General features: G+C 36.0%; 1 protein-coding gene across 5 annotated transcripts in view; it reads left to right on the top strand.

Annotated features, from left to right (window-relative positions):
• The window catches only part of SMC5 (structural maintenance of chromosomes 5), a 103,714-nt gene extending 86,210 nt beyond the window's left edge, over positions 1–17,504 (top strand). For 3 of the 5 annotated variants that reach the window (XM_021927541.2, XM_021927542.2, XM_021927543.2), the window contains 8 exons: positions 6,762–6,887; positions 9,222–9,266; positions 9,688–9,783; positions 10,239–10,343; positions 10,549–10,668; positions 12,732–12,911; positions 12,994–13,089; positions 14,824–15,062. In XM_021927541.2, coding sequence (XP_021783233.1) covers positions 6,762–6,887; positions 9,222–9,266; positions 9,688–9,783; positions 10,239–10,343; positions 10,549–10,668; positions 12,732–12,911; positions 12,994–13,089; positions 14,824–14,964 — 909 coding nt within the window. In that variant the 3' untranslated portion in view covers positions 14,965–15,062. Of the gene's footprint in view, positions 1–6,761; positions 6,888–9,221; positions 9,267–9,687; positions 9,784–10,238; positions 10,344–10,548; positions 10,669–12,731; positions 12,912–12,993; positions 13,090–14,823 lie in introns of all 5 variants that reach the window. The other 2 variants (XM_003911793.5, XM_009188921.4) reach the window with 2 other exon arrangements.
• The last annotated feature ends 1,680 nt before the right edge of the window (positions 17,505–19,184 follow it).

The following is a 19,184-nucleotide window of genomic DNA, read 5'->3' as shown; positions in this document are numbered from 1 at the left end:
CTAGGAGTATGCAGGCACAAACACACATAACCAAACAAAGCTGAAGATTAGGTTTGATATGCTAGGACTGGGCAAAAGCCACAGATGTGAAAAACAGGAGAGTCCTCTCCCCCACTCCCCACCTTCACCAAGAACAAAGGAAGGAAAGCATAGCAGAATGAATAGCAGTAGTATTCTAAATAGGTAGTCGGTGTCCAGCAAAAAGCAATCAAAGGTAAGTCCCAAATGGGAATGGGGAGTGAAGAAAATGAACTAGCTACCAGAGGAGAGCCTCATCAGGGCTTATTTCCTGGGCATGTGGGGAATGTCATCTGCTGCTTATTCTCTGTTCTATTGGTAAGTAATTGTAGAGTCCATGCTGAAGTTACTTCATTGATTGAGCTTATGAATGTGGTTGTTCCATATAGGAAATGTTGTTATAAAAGAGGTTTCATGAAGAAGTTGACCCATCAGGCAGATACTATTAATATGTATAGCTTTAAATCCAATAACACAGTTGTATTAGTCCGTTTTCATGCTGCTGGTAAAGACATACCTGAGACTGGGCAGTTTACAAAAGAAGGAGGTTTAATGGACTTACAGTTCCATATGGCTGGGGAGGCTTCACAATCATGGTGGAAGACAAGGAGGAGCAAGTCACATCTTACATGGATGGTGGCAGGCAAAGACAGAGCTTGTACAGGGAAGCTCCCCCTTATAGAACCATCAGATCTCATGAGACTTACTGTCATGAAAACAGCATGGGAAGGACCTGCCCCCATGATTCAGTTGCCTCCCACCAGGTCCCTCCCACAACACGTGAGAATTCAAGATGAAATTTGGGTGGGGACACAGCCAAACCGTATCAACAATACACTATTTGATTCTGGTGCCTGAAGTTTTACTCTTACATCAGTATTAACGAGAAGAAAATGATTTGTTTGTGTCATATTTACAGAAGTATGAAATCAATGGCTTTGGAGTAAGTACGCTCCTCAACTTTAACCCACTCTTGACACAGTGAGAGATACTCTTCCAATAGCCCTTATAAATGGATTGAGATTAGTACAGATTGGCATGGTGTTCTCCTCTGATCCATTTTGTTAGTAAATAGGATAAATACTGTGTTTGGGTTTTTTTTTTTTTTGGAGACAATCTCACTCTGTCGCTCAGGCTGGAGTGCAGTAGCACAATCTCAGCTCACTGCAACCTCGGTCCCCTGGGTTCAGGTGATTCACCTGCTTCAGCCTCCCAAGTAGCTGGGACTACAGGCGTGCACCACCACACCCAGCTAATCGGCTAATGTTTGCATTTTTAATAGAGATGGTGTTTCACCATGCCTGGCCTCAAACTCCTGACATCAAATGATCCACCCACCTCGGCTTCCCAAAGTGCTGGGATTACAGGTGTGAGCCACCACACCTGGCCAAGAAATACTGTTTTGAGTAGAGCTGACTGCTGCGTTTCTGGAAAGTAGGAAAGTTTTTTGGGGAGGGGGTTTTGTTTTTAATCAGTGAATTACTAATTTTTTTTTTTTTAACAAAGACAGCCACTTTCAAAGTTAAAGTTAAAATTCCTGTAGTTGAATGCATTTTGGGTATTCAGAAAGCACAAATAGCCAACATAACTTATTATGTATTATTTTGATTATATTTTAATGATGTGTAATTTCTCAACACATTTGCTGTTTTGTTTTGTTTCCTTGAGAACAGGGTCTTACTCTCTCACCCAGGCTGAAGTGCGGTGGCACGATCAACAGCTTGCTGCAGCCTGGAAATCCTGGGCTCAAGCAGTCCTCCTGCCTCAGCCTTTCCAGGTATCTAGGACTACAGGTGCATTGCACACACCTGGCTAATTATTTTTTATTTGTAGAGATAGTTCTCACTATGTTGCCCTGGCTGGTCTCAAACTCCTAACCTCAAGCAATCTTCCCACCTCAGCCTCCCAAAGTACTGGCATGTGCCACCATACCCAGCCATTTGCATAATTTTAAAGTTAACTGGAGAAACTTAGCACATTTTGATTCTTTTTGTTCTTGATCCTTTTCCTTGCCCTTTGCCCAATTTAGCCATTACCACATTCCTAATTCACCTCTTTCTATCTATCACGGCTACTGCCCTGTCTAGGCATTAAGTCCTAATAGCTGTGGCCTCACTTTTTACTAATTTTGTACTCATTTAACTACTGGGAAAAAAAATTGTACTCATTTTTATATTCTGCTGCAGAAATCTACAGCTTTATGTTATACATGATCCAAAGCTTTACAGTAGTCTTCTAATGTCTACTTCCAACTTCTAGCCTTTTTTACCTTGGTTGGCTGTTCCAGTGTTCCTACCATTGTTCATAACCTCTGTGTCTTTCCTGTATCGTTTGTTCACCTTTGTCATTCTGAGTCCATTGCTGCTTTTAAAACCAGAACTCTTCCTTGACATACATAAGTAACCTTACTTAACACTACCTCTGACTTTATTTTGCATTTCCTCAGCAATATTTTATACCACTCTGTTTTTCTTATTCATATGTTGATTTGAAAGTTCTTAAATGATCTGAGTGTACCTATAGTCCCGACTACTTCAGAGGCTGAGATAGGAGGATCACTTGAGTCCAGGAGTTCAAGTCTAACCTGGGCAACATTGTAAGACCGTATCTCTAAAAAAATAAAAAATAAACTGTTAAATGCTTCTCATTTATAAATACTTTACCAGCCCTTTTGTAAGGTTCTTTCATTTCTTGTTGTGCATACTTAATACATGTTTGTTGCTGTCTGATCCTAGTCATTTGCCACACATTTGAAAGAGTCAAGAATGATGACTAAAAGTATGTAGTAGAATACGTGTATGGTAGTTCACTTTCTCTTTTACCTACTCTTGTTTTCTTCACGTGTTTGCTGCTGTTTATCTGCACATGATTTTATCTGTCTTATCTGTTCCTGCTATGCAGCTTCATTTGAACCAAAGAGAAATTTTTTTTCCTACTTGTCCCTTTGAACGCATGGCAGGTTGCTCTGAGGAACTATTGCTACCATTTGGTTTTGTCCTTTTTTCTGTCATGAAAATAAATTCACAAAAGAAGATTGACAAAATTTCAGTAGAGATTGTATTCATGAGGGGACTTAGAGGTAACTAACCACCATGGAGTTTGATACTTTCTCAGATTTTTGGAAGATAAATAGGGCAACAGACCTATAAAACATCCCCTGAGAAAGGCAAATGGTTGGAAGCCTCTCTTTGGTAATGTCACTAACTTATGGACTATTTTTAGGACAAGTTAGTAAGCTGTCTGTAAATCCACACACAGAGATTGGTAAAAATTTCTGTTATTTTGTTTTTGACCGTGGGCAGGTTTCCTGACCACGCCAAGCTTAATCATTATCTGCAGCCATGAGTATGATACCTATCTAATTTGGAGGGATATTATGATACTCAGTTTAATAATATACATCAAGTTGCCTAGTGTGGTGCTTAGCATGAAGCCAGTGTTTCCTTTAAAAGTACAGATTTACATCAGAATTAATGTTAGTTATAAAAATGGAAAGTTGTTACATTTATTTGCTTATACTAATACCAAATTTAGGAGTTCTGTGCTTTTCATATGACCTCTCTTCAGGCTACCTGCTTGCCACTCCCTCAAAAAAGAACTGAATTTCAGAGGAGACATTTTTTTTTTTACTTAGATGTGTATAATTTTGAAGAAAACATTTTACAAGGAAATAGTAGTATTCCCATTATTTTATTGTTTATGATTAAATTAGTGTAAGTAGAATTTATGGTCTTGTGTATTAAAAGTTAAGATTATTATTTTCTAAATTTCAAGTATTACATTAAAATTTAAAGTTGACTTTTTAAAAAAATGAATGATTTTTATATTTTTAAATGTGTATTCTTTCTGGTAACTGAAACAAATGGTTAGCATTTGAATTTGAAATCAACTAAATTGGAATGAAATTTTATTAAAGGAAGAAGTGTGTTAATTTACAGCTAATGTTTTAGTAAAAGTTGATGATACCTGTGACTTAATTTTACTCATATAGAAAATGGTTTTCATTTTATTTGATTCTTATTGTAATGAACTGTTACTAAAATAACAGTTTTAATATATATAGTTTTCATAAGAAATTCTGTGAATAATTCTTACTTCTTCCACAAGAGGGCCTTCTTCGAAAAGCTTTTTCTTATTTAATGTCGAGGTATTTCTGTACAATTTCCATGACAAATGAACTTTCACAAAAAGAATTTTAGAAAAAAAGATAACACAAATTTTTTCTAGAATATATAACTACAAAGTAATCTTTTTTGAGATGTTAGTGGGGGATATTTTGTACATTTCACTTATTCTCTTATATCTTAAACCTATGGAGTATTTTCTATTCTCTATTAACTATTAAAGGCTAGACTCTAAGCAGAAATGTAGATAAAGCCTTTTCACAAGTCTGACTTTACAGCATTATCTGATATAATTATATATGCCTTCCCACTTCCACTCTTAAAAAGCTCAGCAAGAATTGTGGTTTTAAAAACAAAAAGCAAAACAGGTGCTATATGAAGATCTGTGTCACAAACACGTATGTATAGAAAGAATATTTTCTCATATAAATATTTTATTGCACATATGCCACCAAACAGAAACTATTAAATGAGGTTTTATCTCTCTAAGTCCAGAGCTTCAAATTATCAACTCATTGATATTTCTTTTCCATAATGTTCTAATACTTTATTTTTAGCAAAGTCCAGAGGAACAAGAATCAGGAATAGAAGAAATTAGAAGTATTTAGTTTGTATCCAGCTGTTTCTTGTTTTTCATTTGCCTGAGTACAATGGTCCTTAGCAGAGTAAGGGTGATTGGGAGTCTTTAACATTTTATTTTATTTCTCTCAAGCTATAGGGACTGAGGAATTTATTCAAGAAAACCATAGTACTAAGTGGTTAGTATAAAGGATTGCTTGTATTTTCAGTTTGGTCCAGTATATATCCTTTTACTTTTCATAACTATTGTCTTGGTTTAGTTTATTTGCTATCAAACACGTGTGCATAAAAGTCACCTGAAGGCCCCCTTAATAATACAGGTGTCCAGACCTCAGCCCCAGAGATATTAATCAAATAGATCTGGAATGTGCTTAGGCCATTCCAGATCCCCCACCCCCAAGTGTTTTTTGTGCCAACCAGAGTTTGAGGGTTAGTGAAAAGAGCAAACCAGACCTGTTTTATTTCTCAGAAATCTGCTAGTTCTGTAACCTTGGGCAAGTTTCTTAATGTGTCTGAGCCACCTCTACAAATAGAGATAACACTTTTCTTTAAGATCATAATTGGGATTAGAACAATTAACAGGATAGTGGTTGTAACAGTGCTTGACCTATAGAAGACATTTAGTAGATGAGATACCTTCCCTATTACATGTGAAATTCTTGCAGTCTGGCCCTTGTCCATTTTACCAACTCTGATCTTTTACATCCTTACAAATTCCTCTCCTCCAACCACATTAGATTACTTGTTTCTTAAAATAAGCAGGTGTTTGAGGCTCATATGCCTTAAAATTCATAATCACCTATCCTTGGAATGGTCATCTGCTGCTGTTACTTATTTCTTGTCATTTAAGGCTGTTAAGTTGTCATAGCTTCTGTGACCACTCTGACCTTCCCTACATACATACTCTGTCCAGTCTGCTCCTGCTGAGAGGTGCCATGCTGTAATGAAAACAGCATGTGTCCTGTAAGCAGACAGGGATCTGAATCATGACAGTCTCTAAATGTGTGGGCTTGGGCAAGTTACTTAATTCCTTTCAGTCTCTTTCTCTCTTTTTTTTTTTAATGCACTAAATGAGGATAATATTACTGTGCTATGCTTGTGAGAAATAAAGGGAATAATGTATGCGAAGCACCTAGCCAAGGGCCTAGCACATAAGCATTCAGTGAAGAGTACCTGTTTCTGTTATGATAATGATCCTGTGTCTCTTTCTCCTTATTCACCTTTCTGTGACCAATGCAGATTATAATACTGGCATTTAATAGGTTCTCGGTAATTATTTGGTGAAGGAATGAATAGGTCCATGAATAAATAACCACATGGAAGGTACTTGGAACACTATCAAGCACGATTTAAAGGTCCTAACTACATTTGAGTGCTGAGTTTTCTGATATGAAGCCTGTGTACTGTGTAACTCAAATCTGATTATAATATAATTACATGACCAGGCCTCGTGGCTCACTCCTGTAATCCCAGCACTTTTGAGAGGCCAAGGCGGATGGATCACTTGAGGCCAGGAGTTGGAGACCAGCCTGGCCAACATGGTGAAACCTTGTCTCTACTAAAAACACAAAAATTAGCCAGGCATGGTGGTGCACATCTGTAATCTCAGCTGCTCGGGAGGCTGGGACGTGATAATCCCTTGAATCTGGGAGGCGGAGGTTGCAGTGAACTGAGATCACGTCACTGCACTCCAGTCTGGGTGACAGAGCAAGACTGTCTCAAAAAAAAAATAAGTAAGTAAATAAATAAATAAATACAATTACCTGGAGCTAAGCTAAACTTTCAGAAAAAGGCAGTAAAATTTAAATTTTACACCTCTTATGGATTAGAGAACTGCCACGTTATTGATGTGCTGATGTATTTTAAAGTTCACATTTAACCTTTATAATAAAAAGAGTCATTATTTGAGATACGGTTTCAGATAATTTGATTATCATTATAATCAGAATTCAACAATGTATTTAATATGTGGTAGTTTAATAAAACAGCCCTCTGCTTTAACAGTAACATTCAAATTTTCGAAATAAATTTTTTTAATAGCAACATTTCATTGAGTTGGATGAAAACAGACAGAGATTATTGCAGAAATGCAAGGAACTTATGAAGAGAGCTAGGCAAGTATGTAACCTGGGTGCAGAGCAGACTCTTCCTCAAGAATACCAGACAGTAAGTATAAAAAGTATATAATGCTACAATTGCCATATTTAACATATTTTTAAGATTATAGGATCTTAAGCATTGTAACAGGCCATGAAAAATATGATGTGTCATAAAAAATAGGGAGTTTTTCCACATTTTTAAACTGAATAGATATATAAAATAATGTTGCTTAACAGATCAATGTTATTGGTACTATAACATTTATTCTTCCAATACAAATGCCTTTTAATGGGTACAGTTGGAACATACAGTTTTTCATGGAAACATTGTGCCAGTAATTGGTATATCAGAAATAACAAATAGGACATTTTAAAAATAAAGGGAAAATGAAAATGTTTCCCCGGAAATTGGGGTGTTTAATTAGGGTTCAATGGGAGCTGAATATTTAGGACTAACATCTGCCAATAAGAAAAGGAAAAAAGAGGTCTTACTTCCATTATATGTTTTATGCTGACATACCACTCAGTAAAATTAGGAGATGCTGCCCTTTAGTCACATCCCACTGTTAATTTACATACCTCTGTACAAGTGGGGATGATACTTTGCCTGCATACCTATTCAGAATAATGTCAAAATGAAATTATAAAATAAATTTTAAAATATCTAGTATTGGTGTGTCTTTTTAAAATTCTTAATTTCAAATGTTATCTATTTCAATAGATAATGAAATGACTACTAAAGATATAAACAACTGGAAAAAAATTAATGGATTATAATTTTCAAATCCTCAACTGATTTATTTTATGATATCAGACACAGAATCACAGAGAATGGATTCGACTATTTGGATACATACTAGGAACTCAGTAGATATCTTTAAAACAAATTGAGAAGCTTGTTTCTAAAAACAGTAGAATATCTTCAGAATACATTGTGTTGTTATAAAATAAATATAAGTACAATCTGTACTAATTTTTTCTTTCAGAAAAAGCATGATTCTGTTCTTGATAAGTCATACTGTTTTTGAATCAAAATTAGAAGATGATTAATCATTAAAATGTATTAATTACCTCCTATATGGCAAGCATTGAACAAGACAGACATACTTCCTTCTCAGCTGAAACTTATATTCTAGTCTGGAAGATTAGGTAGATGAAAACACAAATCAAAAATCAGATAATGTCAGATAACAAGAAATGCTAAGAAAAATAAAACAGGGTGAGGAGATGGAGTGACATGGATGGGAACTTGGTCAGGGAAGCCTCCTTTGAAAAGATACCATTTTATAACAGTCCTGAATGAAGAGAACAGATCAGTCAAGTGAAGATGTGAGGGAAAAGTATTCCAGACAGAGAAAACAACTTAGACAAAGCCCAGAACAGAAGTATGTTTGGGACGTTTCAGAATAAAAGGAATCTCATTGGGGTTAAAAATTATCCAAGCAGAGAAGAAGGCAGAGGCCAAGATTATGTAGGGCTTGTAGACCATACAAGGAATTAAGGTTGTATTCTTTTGGGATGGACTCCAGTGGAGGATCTTAAACAGAAAAGTGACATTACTACTTTTATGAAAGAGCACTCTAACTTCTGTTCTTCTAGATGGAGGATAAAGTAGGGATACAAGAATGGAAGCAATGAAACCATTTAGGAGGTCATTTCTTTGGACCACGCAAGAGATATATAATGGCATGAATTAGGGTGATAGCACTGAAGAGAGAGAGGGAGAAGTTGACAGATCTTAGATATCTTTTAGTGACAGAGCCAGCAAGACTTGCTGATGGATTTGACATGAAGGATAAGAGAGAGAACCCCTAAATTTTTCACCCGAAGAAATTACGGTGCTATTTACTGGAATGGAGAAGATTGAAGGAGAAACAGGGTTGCTTGAAGTGGTAGGTAAGGTGGGTGAAATCCAGATTCTGTTTCACCATCTTAAATTTAAGATGCCTGTTAGAGTCAAGTGAGGATATCGAGTAAATAAATGTTGGACACATGAGCTTAAATCTCAGTGAGTATGTCAGAGATTCAACAAAGGAATATTTGAAGGTCTATAGAAGTTGAACTGCTTTCTAAGAGGTTAAAATAATAAGCTGAAGATATTAGATTAATATGTCAAGATCTTTTTCAGGGTTTCAGGATTCATTTTGTACCATGTAGTATATAGCCTTTGCAGGTCGTGCTAAGCCAAACAATGTAATTGCCTCCCCTCAAAAAAAAAAGTGTCTGTTCTAATTTGTCCCCATGGCATGGACTCAGAAGATAGTACCGTGGTGAAATTCAACTGTCAAAGTAATTAGATACTAAGGATGCTTTTTTAGTTCTTCATAAGTGCAGTATAAAGTTCTAACTTCTTGCTCTCTTTCAATGCCCCACATATTCTGGACCCATTCTACCAATTCAGCAAGTACCCACCATTCCAAATGGACACAACTCCTCACTCCCCATGGTATGCAGTACTCATTCTTTTTTCCCAAGCTCCTGTCTTCCCTCTGCCTTGCTCCTCCCTAGCCATTTGCTTTAAGGCCCAGAGATGAATTCTAGGCCTTTGGATTCTCTTAACTCTCCTATAGCATGAACTGATACTTCTTTTCTCTAAATTCCCTAGCCTATAAGATGTGTACTGCTTGTTTGAATACTCAACATCAATACGTTGCCTTAAGGTGTTATCCAGTACATACATTTTGTTTTCTTTAAAATACAAACTTTCGAAGGCAAATGACCCTGTTTATTATTCCTTTGTATCCTTGTGTACCAGCATGCTGTTGAACAGATAGTAGATAACTTATTCAGCAGATTATTTTTCTTTTAACTATTTGAATGGAACCGTTTTCATTGTATCTATAATGATGGGCAATTTTTTTCTTTAGGTTTTCCAAGACCTTCCAAACACATTGGATGAAATTGATGCTTTATTAACTGAAGAAAGATCAAGAGCTTCCTGCTTCACGGGACTGAATCCTACAGTATGCCTGTTTCTCTACTCCCATTCTGCATCCAGCCACCACCACCACCACCCTCCCCATACACACACATACACACACAGAGTTCCCTCCAGTACTTGCCTCCCACTCTGTACTAGAGCTCTTGGTAATGATAAGCTAGACAGCAGGAACAATGTGCTTTAAATGCCAGATTCTGAATCTATTAGAATTTTAAATAGATTCTTCCTAAGGAACACAATGTTCTGTGCCTTTTCTTTATAAAAAGAATAGTCGGGCTAACCTGAAATACTGCAATGTCTAGTTTTTCAAGGATAAAAAATGTCACTTTCAGTATGTAATAAGAACATAAATTATTTGCATACAAACAATGCAGCACAATTGCCATTTTCAGTTAATGTTTTAATCAATGCAAAATTGTATATACTTTTATACTTTGGTAGATTTATCTTAAAGAAGTTTTTTTTTCCCCCTGCCAGATTGTTCAGGAGTATACAAAAAGAGAAGAAGAAATAGAGCAGTTAACTGAGGAACTAAAGGGAAAGAAAGTTGAACTAGATCAATACAGGGAAAACATTTCACAGGTAATTTTTTTAGTTTTTAATTTTTACTTTTTATCATGTGATTATTAATGAAATGGGAATGTAGAATAATGGAAAATGAGATGACATGCTTAAGAGAAGTGTGTTATGCCCAGACTGATACTGATATAAAATTTACGTGAAATTTTGTGTCACAATATAGTAATACTGCTTTTAAATTATGTTTTTATATTGTGTTTATTTGTAGGTAAAAGAAAGGTGGCTTAATCCTTTAAAAGAGCTGGTAGAAAAAATTAATGAAAAATTCAGCAATTTTTTTAGTTCCATGCAGTGTGCTGGTGAAGTTGATCTCCATACAGAAAATGAGGTAAAATTGCATTTGAAATATATTTCTGGCAAGTAATTTTAATTATATGCTTAAAGTACATATAAATTATTTATTTACTTTAGAGTTATATCTGTGAAAAGTTTTGTTTACCAAAATGTTGAAAGAAAGGAGAAAATCACCTATGGGATTCTATTAGGGTCACTTTTTTTGGTGGGGGGTGATGTTTGGAATTAGTAACTAATACCTTGTAACTCTTTTTATACAATCTGAGTAATGGTTATTCAGTTGTATTGAATAAATATGTTACTTTATAAAGCTACCACAACTGGAGTTAGAAGACTCATAAACAGATTAGTTTGAAATATAGTATATATCAGTGTCTTTTTTTAATAATTTAAGAATTCATGGTTGGGTGTGGTGGCTCACGCCTGTAATCCCAGCACTTTGTGAGGCCGAGGCAGGCAGATAGCTTGAGCTGAAGGGTTTGAGACCAGCCTGGGCAACATGGCAAAACCCCATCTCTATAAAAATACAAAAATTAGCTGGGTGTGGTGGTATGCACCTGTGGTCCCAGCTACTTTGGAGGCTGAAGTGCAGGGATGGCTTGAGCCTGGAAGGTGGAGGTTCCAGTGAGCCAAAATGGTGCCACTGCACTCCAGCCTGGGCAACAAAACCAGACGTCTCAAAAAAAAAAAAGAATTTAAGAATTCATGAGAATGAAAATACTGGGAAATTTGCTACTAATTTCTTGTGCTATAACTTTATGCATTGCAATTTGGGCTAAAATTAATTTTTCGTTAAGACAGGCAAAGGCCAGGTGCTGTGGCTTGTGCCTATTCCCACTTTGGGAGGCCAAGGCAGGAGGATCACTTGAATTCAGGCATTTGAGACCAGCCTGGGCAACAGAGTGAGACAGAGATTCTGTCTCAAAACAAAAGTAACTACTAGAAAATTGCAAATTACATATGTGGATTGCATTGTATCTTTCTCTTGGTCAGTACTATCTTAGACCTTAAAGCTCTATTCAATTAATAGGTAACCTTTAATTAGTAAGTTTCATGTTTTTTGTTTTGGTTTTTTTGAGACAAAGTCTCGCTGTGTCACCCAGACTGGAGTGCAGTGGCACAATCTTGGCTCACTGCAACCTCCACCTCCTGGGTTCAAGCTATTCTTCTGCCTCAGACTCCTAAGTAGCTGGGATTACAGACGCCCGCCACCACGCCCGGCTGATTTTTGTATTTTTAGTAGAGACGGGGTTTTCTCATGTTGGCCAGGCTGGTCTCAAACTCCTGACCTCAAGTGATCCACCCCCATCGGCCTCCCAAATTGCTGGAATTACAGGCATGAGCCACCGCACCCAGACTAATTAGTAAGTTATATACCTCATTTTTAAGGTAAATCTGAACCTGACATAGAAATGCCATCAATAAGAATAGTAAATAAAACTTAGAGCATCCTCAGTTTTGGCAACGTTTATAAAACACTAATGTACTCATTACAACAAATATTTATTGAGCACCTATTATGTGCCAGGCTTGCTTTTTGCTGAGTATTGTGTGTATGTATGACTTAAGTTTTCAAAGTATATGTGTAATTCCTACCTTGTTTTTTCCTTCTTAACCAACTGAAGAAGTTAGGGGGATTCTTGGCCCTCTGCAGTTATCATACACAGCCACTTCTCTAGCACAAGAGAGCATAGCACTCCATTACATTCTAATTGCTTTCACCTGCAGTTTAAGAACCTAGCACTTTGGAACTAGAATAGATAGTGCCTTTCCAGGACAGAGTTCCTCACTCAGTAATTTCTAAAAACTCTTGGGGAAGCCTAGTAAACTTGAATAGAATGGTATAGAGGAGGAAAATGTTAATTTAATCTGAATATTTTCCTTATCTAAATAGATCCTTGAAAACCCTTAGAGCTTTTAGATGGTAACTGTTTGCTTAATATTATTTTTAAAAATACATATATATTTATTGTTATATAAACTAGTGTCACTAAATATTGAATTCTTTACTCTTAGTTAATTCAATCCATTTTCAAATAATAGAATGACATTACCAGAGGAAACTCATTTTTCATCAACTTTTTAAATGTTTTATAGGAAGATTATGATAAATACGGAATTCGAATTAGAGTCAAATTTCGCAGTAGTACTCAACTACATGAATTAACTCCTCATCATCAAAGTGGAGGTGAAAGAAGTGTTTCTACCATGTTATACTTGATGGCACTCCAGGAGCTAAATAGATGTCCATTCAGAGTAGTTGATGAAATCAATCAGGTATGGTGATTGTTCTGTTATTTGGATCTACTTATATCCTATAATAGAAATAAATATAATCATTATTATTGCCATTGTTTAGGGAATGGACCCAATCAATGAACGGAGAGTGTTTGAAATGGTTGTAAATACTGCCTGTAAAGAAAATACATCTCAATACTTTTTCATAACACCAAAGGTAGGTAAAAAGTAACCTAAAAGTGGTCATATACTCGGAAATTCCCTGTGACTTAATCATATAGTTTTTGTCCCAATATGTTCATATTAGCAGGAACACTCCCAAAAAAGGAATTTAAAAGGTTAACAGTAATATCTACATTATTAAAGGGCCAAGTTCCAGTGTCATGCTTAATCAGAGGAAGACGTGTAGGAGACATATTATTATGTTCTAAAATTGAGATTTTCTCATTCCTCTTCTAGAAAAGGTACTCTTTCAGCACTAAAAGATGACTGGGGAATAAACTGCTAAGACTGTGGTTCTTCATTTTCCCAAAAAAGCCTCTCTTGTCATATACTGCCCTTCCTCTTTATTTGCCACTAACACTATGCTGGCCCAGGGGAAGTTTAAGTATCCCAACATCTTCTGCTCACAGGTTAATTCTCATAAAAACAGAATTATGTTTGTAGATAATTTTTCATAATCTAGAACCATTACAATGGGAAATTTTCTTTTGTTAAATCTAGTGTTGTGAGTAAATTTAAAAGCATATATATTCAAAGATGTGTTTATTAATATAATCAGATTTTTTCCTTTTTAAGTATTCATGAAAAATTTTGGCCACGTGCAGTGGCTCACACCTGTAATCCCACTACTTTTTGAGGCCAAGGCAGGTGGATCGCTTGAGCCCAGGAGTTCAAGACCAGCCTGGGCAGCATGGCAAAACCCCATCTCTACCAAAAAAAAAATGCAAAAATTAGCTGGACATGGCAGCATGCGCCTGTAGCCCCAGCTACTTGGGAGGCTCAGGCACGAAGATCACTTGAGCCTAGGAGGCGGAGGTTTCAGTGAGCTGAGATCACACCACTGCACTGCAGCCTGGGTGACAGAATGAGACCTTGTTCCCCCCCCCACCCAAAAAAAAAGAAAAAAATTGTTTTTACCCATCCTACATTCAGATTTTTATTAAATAGTGTCATCTGTATTCTTTTTTTCACAGATAGTCTTGTGGAATAGTCACATCTGTTAATACACTACTGCCTGCCAAATACCTTAGCCTACAAATGTCCCTCTTACACACTTTTCAGGATACCAGGCTATCAAAGAAGTTGCTTGAGAAGTGTTTATAAATAAAAAGTAAAAGTATCTACCCTAGGAAAATTATGGAGGACATACTCTTTTCCAAGGTCTGCCAAGGAAGTTGAATAATCCCAGTTATCTTGTGAATCTAGAGGGCTCAATTATTCCTTATTTTGATTGTTCTTTAGGCCAGGCTACAGGTATGCTAATTTAGGTAAGGATTACAGTCTGGCAAGGTTTATATTGAGGTGTTTAAGAGCTTCTTAAGGCTCTTATTGACTGGGCGTAGTGGCTCACACCTGTCATCCCAGTACTTTGGGAGGCCAAGGCGGATGGATCACCTGAGGTCAGGAGTTCGAGACCAGCCTGGCCAACATGGTGAAACCCCATCTCTAGTAAAAATACAAAAAACTAGCTGGGCCAGGTGGTGCGTGCCTGTAATTCCAGCTACTCTGGAGGCTGGCTATGAGGCATGAGAATCTCTTGAATCTGGGTGGTGGAGGTTGCAGCGAGCTGAGATTGCACCTCTGTACTCTGGCCTGGGCAACAGAGTGGGGGAAAAAAGTTTTATTAATATTACAAATAAAATCATACATTTGACTGTACACATGTAAGGTTGGAAAACTATACTTCTCAGTATGTAGCTTATATGACAATTTGTTTTAATACTTACAGCTCCTGCAAAATCTTCCTTATTCTGAAAAGATGACAGTTTTGTTTGTCTACAATGGCCCTCATATGCTGGAACCAAACAGATGGAATTTAAAGGCTTTCCAAAGGCGGCGGCGACGTATTACATTCACTCAACCTTCTTAATAAAAGTAAAGAGAGGGAACTTGGGAATTTTTTTGTTAAATTCTGTTTATAAGTATGGCTCAACTGAATAAAAGTTAGGAGATTGATTAAAACGAAAAGCAGTTACTTTTGGAAACCTGCTTTTAAATACAAATAGGTTGATAATGGAAACCTTAATGACCTTTCCAAAATATCATCTGGTAGTAAAAGTTAAGTCTTCTTCAGTCTTGGTTGAACTTGAGTCCTTGGCATTCTGACCATGAGTCATTGAGTTCTCATGTTAAAAGGTACTTAATATTACAAATCAAAGGTACAGTGGAAGAGGGGTTAATCACAAGAAGTTACTTATATGGTAGCCCTGAGCTTTAATTGCAGAGTAACTTTAATTACTTTTAGAGCCTAAAGATGACTCTAGAGCGTAAGTCCTAGTTTCTCCCAGTGTTATATTTAATTTTTAAAAATTGATATGAAAATGTCTAATGTATAGTAATAATTTATGACAGATCTATTCCTTTCTTCCTATTAAAAAAGATTACCTTATCTCCAGTAGGAAATGGAATTTTATGGGCCTTTAAAAGAAAGTTTTATGAAACTTGATGCTATAATTTTATTGGTATTTCAAGGGGAAAAAAACACTGGGGTTCAAAAATCGTAGTAGAACTGCTTTGAAATGCTACAAGGTGGCCACTAGATGATGCAAAATACAACCAAAATTTTGACAGAGAATAAAATTAGGTGACAAGCATTTTTAAAGAATAACCTTGTAAAGTGTGGGGGCAGGGGTTGCTTTTTTTTATTTTATTTAAAGTCAATTGTATTTTACATCTTAAATTTCTAAAAGCATTTTTATAATTATTTTTAGTAAGATTTTTCTTAAAATTTCATATACTGGTTTCTACAATTTATATTTGAAATTTCTCAGTGTTATGTAAAGAGTGACAGAAAAGCATTGATTTCTTTAAAACCATAATGTTTTTAGAACTTAAGCTTATAGGGCCTTTCTTACAATGTTGATGTACCCATTATCATAGAAAATCTAGTTTAAACTGTTTTCTTTCAGCGCAAAAGAATTAAATGGGAAAATCATTTGTTGAAGTTATACTAATTAGTAGAGCCAAACAAATTCTCTTCTTTTAAAAAATAAATCTTATAAGAAAATAGACAGTCCACGGTCATGTCTTTGAACAGTGGATTGGATCTGTGCCAGTAATGACAAAATTATTTTTTTTGACTTGTTTGCCTGAATAAATTGAAGAATTGCTTTCAGTTTGGGTTTTGTATATTCTTAAGTAGCCATTGAAATTTATAATCTTATTAGGTCAAAAAATGGTGAACCATAAGTTTATGTCCTCTCACTTAGACATTTTCTCTTCAAAAGGTGTTTTCTTTTTTATAAAAATTTTAAAAGAGCCTTCCCTTCCTTAGCTCCAGTGCATGAAGTATGAAAATATTTTAAAATGACATTTTTAGTAATATGAGCAAGTCATGTAAACATTGAAGAACTTGGTAACATATTAGTAAATGGATATTACCAAATGTTTTCATTGTTAATTACTTTGCTTTCCACCAAAATATCTTTACTAAAATGTGCTTGGTGTAGTTTGTTTATTGTCTAAATTAGTGCCAGTCATCTTATTTCTGCAAAATGAGTATCAATGTGAAAAAGAAGCGTCAAGATTAAGCATGCTTGAAAATAAAATGGTCAGTTACATTTCAATTTACATAGACCAACAACTGTTCCATACTTTGTTTGTAAACATTTAATTTCTCTACGGGGCAAAATTAATATTTGGCTTTACATTGAATTTTGAGCTGTGAAGAATAAATTATCATTTTAGCATATTAAACGGTAGTAAGTCTAGCACATAGTCTCAGCCACTTAAAACTTTATTTTCTGCAAAAGTTGTTTTTTGTTTGTTTGTTTGTTTGTTTTGAGATGGAGTCTCGCTCCGTTGCCCAGGCTGGAGTGCAGTGACGTGATCTCAGCTCACTGCAACCTCCGCCTCCTGGGTTCAAGCGATTCTCCTGCCCCAGCCTCCCGAGTAACTAGGACAACAGACACGTGCCACCACACTCGGCTAATTTTTTATACTTTTAGTAGAGACGGGGTTTCAGTATATTGGCCAGGCTGGTCTCGAACTCCTGACCTCGTGATCCACCCACTTCGGCCTCCCAAAGTGCTGGGATTATAGGCGTGAGCCACTGCACCTGGCCAAAAGTTGATTTTTAATTACATAAAAATTGTAAAACCTTCTAGTAAAAACTTGATTTGGTGAATACACTGGTATTTAAAAACCTTAAGGTGACAACCATTTTCTATGCCTGAACCTTCATTGGTTTGCCTTGGAAGAGTCTCTGTTAAAAGGTTTTCCATATTCAAAGTAAAAGACTTCTTGCTTTCTAATTGTCTCTTGGACACAGGCCTATTTTCTTTGGGGTATAAACCTTTACATGTGAAAAATGTAATTTCATTCTGCTGCTGTATGTGCGTGTGTGTGTAATTGAAAAAAACTTTGTGGGAAATCCTACTTTGTTGGTAATAAATCAATATTTTCATATTCTTTTGATGTATGTTATTTTAAGTGAGAACTATTTTTTATACTCTGAACCTTATTAAGAGTCATTTTGGTTTTCAGATTTACTAAAAAAAGTCTGTTGAGTAACCCACATTTACAAAATAGTGTTCAGCAGTCTATTAGTGTTCAAAAGGGTAGAAATTTTAGTCCCTTGTCTGCCTGCAATGAAATCACAGTCTAATAGAAGCAATAAACACTCATGGAAAAAAAGGTTTAAACAATGTAAAGAAATCAAGTTACAGGGCCAAGTATTCATCAGAGAGGCTGCAACATAGGTTAGCTGTTTTTAGGTTTAAACACTAAGTTTACTAACATGCCCAATAGCCAATTTTCACTTATTACTCCTTACATTAAGCTACTATATAATCTTTTTGAAATATATTTTTTAGTCAGGCAGACTTTTTCACTTACAAGTTACTTGACAGTCTCATCATTGGTGAAATGAGAATCATACCTAATTCACAGAGTTGTTGAGAGGAGCAAATGAGATCGGGGCCTATTGGGGCACATAGCGTTATAGTGAGTACATAACTAATGTTTATGTATCTTCTCATATTTTAAACCTAGAAAAATGTACTGTGAATTTTATACACCTAGGTCTGAGAATTCTAAATAAAGTGAATGTAGAGATTAACTATTTTGTAGTCTATTGATAAATAGTTCAAAGGATGCCGATACCTACAGACTTTGAGCACTGGAGAGTGCTCAAAGAGTCTGTGTTTTTATAGATCTTGTTACCTTGTTAAATTCAAATAGAATTTAGTCAAATGAGCTTCTTTAAAGACATTCCATCTCATTATTTTATATTGATACATGCCTTGGAAATTTTATAATTAATAGAATTTGCACATTTGGGAGATTTGACTATGTTGACAATTTGGGCTTTTTATTTTCACTGAAAAGCTTAGGTATGGGGGATTTTATTTATTTTTTAATGTTGAATTATAACTGTTTATTGCTGCAAAATAAATAACTGGTGATTGGCTGGAAGATTCAGATATTTTCAAAAAAGCCGGCTTTGTATAATCCCAAAGAGAGAGAGCAGGGCTCCTCTGGTTAGCTTCATTCTAAGCTCTGCTAGGAGGACTTGGTGAAGCTGAGGGCACCCTAAAAACAGCTCTGGCCCTGGCCCTGCCTTTATCAGAGAGGCTGCAACATAGGTTAGTTATTTTTAGGTAGGTCAGAAACACCTGAAAGATGTTCTCCTTCCACAAATAGTACCTTACCTGTCTGACCATGCTTTTGTTAGTAAACTTCCATTTCCTTTTGTCTGAGGAGAATGTTACACGCTCTTGGCATTCAGGGCCATCCATTTAGAGTGAAGGTTGAGGTGACAGGGTGTCAAGAGGGTCACTTGACCATTTCTGCCAAATTTAAGGAGTGGTTTAAAAGAATTCCAGTGAAGGAAAGATTTGGGACAAGCTGCCCAATTAATGTTATGATAGAATGGTAAATTTTACATTCCTTTCATACTTAGAATTTCTTCTAAAAAAGAGATGAGGTCTTGGTATATTGCCGAGGCTTGTCTCAAACCAGCCTCAAGCAATCCTCTCTCAGCCTCCCAAAGTGCTGGGGTTACAGGTGTGAGCCACTGCACCCAGCCTAGAATTTTAGTCCCAGTGATATCTGACATTGTGAAATTCTGTGCCATCAGAGATTAGTTGT

This window comes from Papio anubis, chromosome 13 (genome assembly GCF_008728515.1).
Source record: "Papio anubis isolate 15944 chromosome 13, Panubis1.0, whole genome shotgun sequence".
Lineage (NCBI taxonomy): Eukaryota > Metazoa > Chordata > Mammalia > Primates > Cercopithecidae > Papio > Papio anubis.
This window is presented reverse-complemented; position numbering and strand designations above follow the sequence as displayed.